The following is a 7,805-nucleotide window of genomic DNA, read 5'->3' as shown; positions in this document are numbered from 1 at the left end:
ATTGTGGTTTTGATTTGTATTTCCCTGATGCTGAGTTATGTGGAGCATTTTTTTCATGTGTCTGTTGGCCATCTGGATGTCTTCTTTGCAGAAATGTCTGTTCATGTCTTCTGCCCATTTCTTGATTGGATCATTTGTTCTTTGGGTGTTGAGTTTGCTAAGTTCTTTATAGATTTTGGACACTAGCCCTTTATCTGATATGTCATTTGCAAATATCTTCTCCCATTCTGTCAGTTGTCTTTTGGTTTTGTTAACTGTTTCCTTTGCTGTGCAAAAGCTTTTGATCTTGTTGAAATCCCAATAGTTCATTTTGCTGACTTTGAAATTCTTAAATTTATTAAAACCTGTAGATGTGCGAGCTTTTCATTTTCTTTCCTTTTCATCACTCTCTAGACCCTTGAACTCTGAAGTCATTAATATTTAACTCTAAATAACTTGTCTCTATTATTTTTCCAAATTTTTCTTCTCCAATTTTATTTTTTTGTTCTGAGATTCATATGATTTTTTTCATTAATCCTTTTATTTTGCTTAGGAGATAAATTGCATTGTTTGATTATTTTTTAATGTGCTAAAATACACATAACATTTACATAAATTTACCATTTTAACCATTTTAACATGCACAAGTCAGTGGCATTAAGTATATTCACAGCGTTGTGCAACCATGACCTCTATCTTGGCTTCCCCTTTAAGTTCAGTAACAATATCACTTCTAGTCAATGTTTGCTGGAGGTTCTGGCCAGGGCAGTCAAGCAAAAAATAAAAATAAAATAAAAGGCATCTAGGCTGGAAAGGAAGGAGCAAAACTCTATTTATTTTCTGATGATTTTTGTATATATAGTTGATCCTTGAACAACTCAAGTTTGAGCTACATGGGTCCACTTATATGTGGATTTTTAAAAAAAATAAATACAGGACAGTACTGTAATTTATTTTCTCTTCCTTATGACTTTCTTAATAACATTTTCTTCTCTCTAGCCTTCTTTGTTGTAAGAATACAGTATATAATCATGGAACATACAAAATATGTGTTAATTGACTCTTTATGTTACCGTTAAGGCTTCTAATATTCGGCTATTAGTAAAGTTTTAGGGGAGTCAAAAGTTATACAGGGATTTTCAACTGCATGGTAGAGGTCAGTGCCCCTAACATCTGCATTGTTCAGTGGCCAACTGTAAAAGATACTAAGGAATCAAAAAACAAATTATTAAAATGAATAAGTAGGTTCAAATATTGCAAAGTACAAGGTCAATATACAAAAATTGATTTCTATACACTATCAAGGAACATTCTGAAAATGAAATTAAGGAAACAGTTCTAGGGTCATATGCACCCCAGTGTTCATAGCAGCAATGTCCATAATAGCCAAACTGTGGAAAGAGCCAAGATGCCCTCCAACAGAGGAATGGATAAAGAAGACGTGGTCCATTAATGAGTAATGGAATATTACTCAGCCATCAGAAATGATGAATACCCAATTTTTTCATCAACATGGATGGGACTGGAGGAGATTATGCTGAGTGAAATAAGTCAAGCAGAGAAAGTCAATTATAGTATGGTTTCACTTACTTGTGGAACATAAGGAATAGCATGGAGGACATTAGGAGAAGGAAGGGAAAAATGAAGGGGTTCAGGAATTGGAGGGGGAGAAGAACCATGAGAGACTGTGGACTCTGAGAAACAAACTGAGGGTTCTAGAGGGGAGGTGGGATGGAGGGATGGGTTGGCCTGGTGATGAGTATTAAGGAGGGCACGTATTGCATGGAGCACTGGGTGTTACACGTAAACAATGAATCTTGAAATACTACATCTAAAACTAATGACATACTGTATGGTGACTAACAGAACAACAACAAGAAAAGAAACAATTCTACTTACAATAAGATAAAAAATAATAGCATATTTAAGAATAAATTCATCAAAATAAGTGGAAAATTCATGATCTAAATACAACAAAATATATTGTTGAAAGAAATTAAACATGTAATGAATGGAAATACATCCCATGTTCAAGGCTTGAGTTCATATTGTCAAGATGACAATACTTTCCAAACTGATCTGTATAGTCAACATAAATACTACCAAAATCCCAGCTCTCTTCTTTACAGAAATTGACAAGCTGATTTTAAACTATATATGGAAATTAAAGGGATCCCAACTAACAAAAACATTCTCAGAGGAATAGAACAAAGTGTCAGGATCCATATGTCCTGATTTCAAACTTACTACAAAAGCACAGTAATCAGGATAGTATGATATAGGCATGAAAATGGATTTAGACCAATGGAACAGAGCTGAAAATCCAGAAGTAATCCCTTATATGTAAATCCAGCAGGAATTTTATTTTATTTTATTTTTTAATTAATTTATTTTTTTTGCATTTGTTATTTGAATTTTTTTAATTTTATTTTTTTTCAGTATAACAGTATTCCTTGTTTTTGCACCACACCCAGTGCTCCCATGCAATCCGTGCCCTCTCCAATACCCACCACCTGGATCCCCCAACGTCCCACCCCCCCGCCGCTCAAACCCCTCAGATTGTTTTTCAGAGTTTTTATTTATTTTTTTCCCCAGAGACTTCTTTTTTTTTTTTCAGCATAACAGTATTCCTTGTTTTTGCACCACATCCAGTGCTCCATGCAATCCATGCCCTCTCTAATACCCACCACCTGGTTCCCCCAACCTCCCACCCCCTGCCCCTTCAAAACCCTCAGATTGTTTTTCAGAGTCCATAGTCTCTCATGGTTCACCTCCCCTTCCAATTTCCCTCAACTCCCTTTTCCTCTCCATCTCCCCTTGTCCTCCATGCTATTTGTTAAAAGATGCCAAGACAAATCAGTAGGGAAAGAAATATTTTTTAAATAAATGGCTCTGGGAACACTACATGCAAAAGAATGAAGTTGAATCTTTTTGTGTGTGTTCATTACTCAAAATTAACTCTAAATGGACCATAAAAAGCAAGCTACATAATAAAAAAAAATCCTCAATACATATATTTAGCAAAGGACTCCTATCTACAATATATAATTTTTACAAATTAATGTTTGAAAAGGTGAATACCTAATTAAACAGTAGCAAAATAATGGGAACATGTTTGTTACAAGAGAAAATAGGCAAATGATCAATAAGCATAGGCACAAGAGATAAACTACATGAGTTCTCAGACAAATGCACATAAAAACCACAACACATGATTTCTACAAACCCAGAAGAATGTGTCCAGTGGAGAAGGACAGTATAAGTGTGGCTGAGGAAGTGGACAACACTTATTCATATTTTATAGGGATGAGTGTAATTGATAAAGCACTTTATCTAACTTTCCGGTATTAACTACCAAGGCCAAAAATATGCATACACTCTGCCCCACCCCCAAATCCCATTCTCCAGAATGGATACATATACATACAAAGAGTAGAAATGTTCCATTTGGGATTAGGTTCAAGCAGGTCCAGAGAGCACAAGGCAACAGGAATGGTTATGATCTCCATGTTCTGGACCTTGGTTTCAGTTTCTTTTCACTCAGCTCACACCATTGGTCTGTTGGGGTAGAAAACAGTTGAACCTGGTTCATGGATAAAATCATGATATAGTGTAATGAGTTGAAAACAGATGGATGTCCATTGCCTGGATGTACGCTGCCATATGCAACCCCACCCCGGAGTGATTCTAAGGAAGAGGAACAAGGAAAAAATCCAGTGCACAGAGCATCCACTTGCTTGCCTTTTTTGAACAGAGGTAGAAGCCCAAAGATAAGAATATAAGCAGATTCTTTGAAAGTGATGAATGCCTCACTCAGATAATATTGTTAGTATAATTGAAAATCATGCATAAAAGTAAACCAAGCATTATTCAAAGATAGCAGGTCCAGAAGGGTTTTATGAAAAGCTAGGAAATTACAGCAAACAAAGAATAAAAAATTGAGTAAGATATAAAAGGATTCAACCAGGGCTAAGTATTCAGGAACTTCTTGGTGCTGTCAACATGCTCGATCCCTCACTGATTTTTACCTTGAAAGGGCAAATAATGAGGTAGGTATTTTCATACCTTATTTCATCTGCCCTTTTGCTGCCATAAAGGATGTCCCACAACAGGATTGTCAAACCTGGTTGCACTAGAATTACCTGTTTGTTTTGTGTTTATAAAAAATACTAGGATCTCTTCTCTAGAGAGTTCTAAGGCTCCAGAAAACACTAATCTACAGCTAGAATTCAAAAGCACTGACAATGACAGATAGCTACAAAGAACAGAACTGGCCAAGAGAATTGGCCAACAGAACTGGGAACGAAAACCTGAGACCCATATTTAGAGACCACTACGAAACACTTCCAAGGTTGGGCTGACATGGCTCCAACAACCTGCATGCCCCCCATTGTAAACAGCCTGTCGCTGTGGAATCCTCACTTTTCTTTCCTCACTAGTTCCAGTGAGCTGACAAAATGTCACATCATGGGTAAAACTATGCCTCACCACGGTTACGCATGTTACTTTTTGTCATGGCAACTATCACCATCTGACTTGACTGGTCACCATCTGACTAAATTGGACATGTGTCTGTCTCTACCATGTATAGGTATCGACAATATCTCATTCATTTTTACATTTTACCAATAGTGCATAGAACCGTGCCTGGCATATGGTAGGCATCAGTGTACATACTAGCTTAAAGTGAGTATGTCTCTTTCCACAAACATTAGCACCAAGAAGCAGGACACTAAAGCAGGAGTTTGAACACCAGAGTCAGACTAAGAATAAATTTAATACTTCTTTCCCCACTTATTAGCTTTGGTCTCCATCTGTAAAATATAATAATCATAGCATTTAACCCAAGATCATTATAATTGGAGAAATAAATGGCATAATACATGTAGAGAGTTAAGAACATGGAATAAAAGAGATAATAAGCTTTATGGAGAAATCATGATGATTGGACTTGTATTTAGTTAATTGCATGTACAGCTGCATGCCATTTTGAATTCTATCAGGGAATTCCATAAAGGCATGGAATCAGTGCTTCCTCTGCCAGATATAGTATTTGGAGATTAATTATTTCTGATTGAATCATAGGTTAAAAAATATACATGCATTAGGATAACAGCAAACAGAAGAAGTTCTAATTGACCTTAGCCCCGTGTAGCTTAGATCACCCTACACAACACCAGGGAAATATTCACATTTATAACATAGCACAAGTCCTTTATGAAATACACCCACCATACACTGTTAGGTTTGAAGTTTAAGAGAATGATCCTGGATCCCTTCTTTTGAAACCTAAGCAAATGTGATAGGTGATGGTGTTGCTTCACAAACACATGGGTTCTCCAGAGTGCAACGTCAAAATACGGCTGTGGGATCAAAGTTCCTGAGAAGACAATGTATGAATTCCAAAAAGGTTTCTCAGTGCAGCCTTCATCTCGCTGTTCCTGAGGCTATAAATGAAGGGGTTCAGCAGAGGAGTCACAACAGTGTAAAATACAGCTGCAACCCTGTCCTTACCCCCAGAGTGAGATGAATGGGGAAACAGATAGACAACAATTGCTGTGCCATAAAACAGGAAGACAACAGTGAGGTGGGACCCACAAGTAGAGAAGGCCTTCTGCCTCCCAGAGGCAGATGGGACCCTGAGGATGGTGGAGATGATGTGTGCATATGACAAAATGATCAGAGAGAGAGGACCAGTGAGGATCATGGAGCCCACAGTGAATAGGGCTACCTGGTTGGTGCTGGTATCTGAGCAAGATAGTTGCAGCAGAGGGACCACATCACAGAAGAAGTGATGGATGCTGTTGCCTGCACAGAAAGAAAGCCTAGCCATAAGCAGAGTGTGCAGGAGAGCAGCAAGGTTGGTGAGAAGCCAGCATGCCACCAGAAGGAGCACACACACCAGGGGCCTCTCATGAGCGTGGAGTAGTGAAGAGGCCTGCAGATGGCCACATAGCGGTCATAGGCCATCACCCCCAAGAGGAAGTCGTCCAGCGCTCCAAATGTCATGAAGAAGTGCATCTGGGCCAAACACCCTCCATATGGGATGGTCTGACTTTGTCTCTGGATGTTCACCAGCATCTTGGGGATGGTGGTGGAAGAAAAGCAGGCATCAGCAAAAGAGAGGTTGGCCAGGAAGAAGTACATGGGCGTGTGGAGGTGTGGGTCAAAGCCAATGGCCAGGATGATGAGCAGGTTCCCCATGACAGTGACCAGGTACATGCCCACAAAGATAGCAAATAGGAGAGGCTGCTGCTCTGGCCTCTCAGAAAGACCCAAGAGGAGGAATTCAGTGACACTGGACTGGTTGATTCTGTTCATGCCACTACTCCTTCTGGAAGGAGAGAAAAAACAAGTTAAATAGTGTTAAAAAAAAAAAAGTTGGTACTTCTAGCCTTCTCTAAAATAAACACCCCCCACCCAATTCACATATGTCTCTATTCCAAGTTCCTGGACCTTCCCTCCAAGGTCTGCATTGCTCCCTACTTTTCAATCCACCCAAGAAGGGAGATCAAGCTGGCTGAGAGGTTAAAATGCAGAAGCAGGGGCACCTGGGTGGCTCAGTTGGTTAAGCGCCTGTCATCTGCTCAGGTCATGATCTCAGGGTCCTTGGGTGGAGTCCCACATGGGTCTCCAGGCTCAGTGGGGAGTCTGCTTCTCCCCCTCCCTCTGTCTCTCTCTCCTGTTCATGCTCTCTCTCTCTCTTTCTCTCTCTGTCTCAAATGAAAACAAAACAAAACAAAACAAAAACCTCTAAAATGCAAAAGCAAGGTGATAGGTAGCTGTTGGAGAGGTAAGTTTTAGGATACCTCCATCACTTCTATATGTTCACTGAGATCCTCATCCCTGACTTCCAGGTCCTAAGCCCATCTAAACTGCGAACAGTAAGAGCCAACACTTTGAATTCTAAGCACTACATAATGCAGCATCTAATTGAAAACCTACACATTTTATTACATACACTTCACTAACGGGTTACTGAAATTCAGTGAAATTAAGTCATTTGCATAATATTACAAAGACGACGTGAATATAGCATGGGGGTCTGAAGCCATTTCTCATGCCTCTGGACACCCTGAATCAAGGCCAACTCCGCTTAACCCCATCCTCTGCCGGGGCAGACGTAGGTGACTTTCTCTCTAAGGAAGTAGTTTCCACTGCCCATGCCAGGATGGGCTGAGAGACAGGAGGCAGGGACTCAGACTGGTATCTTTTGTGGGTATCAGAGGGAACACCCAACCCTGTCTTTTTCTTGGAGCACTCACCACAGGTGTCTGGCCCAGACAGCATCCACCATCAAAGTCAACCCCCCTGCACCTGTTCTCGGTTTGATCTCACAGGACCTTGCTTTGGGCCTGCAGGTTCTTCTTAGCCTACAGCAAATGAGAGAGCGGAGGACCCAGGACTGCGGGCTACACCAGGCCAGCCAGATAGCAGCAGCCCAGACTGCAGAGGGGGAGGTTGGATGTGCTTCCCACGTTGTCACAGAAGTATTTCTAGGTTCTGTGCCCCAGGAGTGTGATTCCCCAAGCTGGTCCTCAGAGACAAATCTGAAGTAATTGCTGCAGCTTCATGGTTTGGCTTCCTAGGCCAGCAGTCACCAAGGAGCATTCGCGGAGGGAACGCGTGGCACGTCGCTGGGTTTGCATTTGATAAATTTTGTCCCCGGGGATGTGTGTGCCTCTCCATTCTTAGTGTGGTGGCTGCTCTGGGAAATCTGCTGGGAAAGCTGGTAACTGGGCCAGAAGGGGCTCCAAACGGGAGGTGGAAAACAACAAACTTTGATTCCAACCTGGACAGAAGGTGTCCTGGCCTTGCTATCCTGG

The 7,805-nt window shown here is 40.7% G+C and overlaps 1 protein-coding gene across 1 annotated transcript; it reads right to left on the bottom strand.

Moving 5' to 3' along the window:
- Positions 1-5,350: 5,350 nt before the first annotated feature.
- Positions 5,351-6,300, bottom strand: LOC111146378 (olfactory receptor 1361-like). The gene is given in 2 exon segments (XM_022501909.1): positions 5,351-5,890; positions 5,893-6,300. Coding segments are annotated over 2 exon segments (948 nt in total).
- Positions 6,301-7,805: the final 1,505 nt, after the last annotated feature.

This window comes from Enhydra lutris, unplaced genomic scaffold (assembly GCF_002288905.1).
Source record: "Enhydra lutris kenyoni isolate GAN:26980312 unplaced genomic scaffold, ASM228890v2 scaffoldscaffold13, whole genome shotgun sequence".
Classification (NCBI taxonomy): domain Eukaryota; kingdom Metazoa; phylum Chordata; class Mammalia; order Carnivora; family Mustelidae; genus Enhydra; species Enhydra lutris.
The sequence above is the reverse complement of the archived record's forward strand: the minus strand, read 5'-3'. Positions and strand labels throughout refer to the sequence as shown.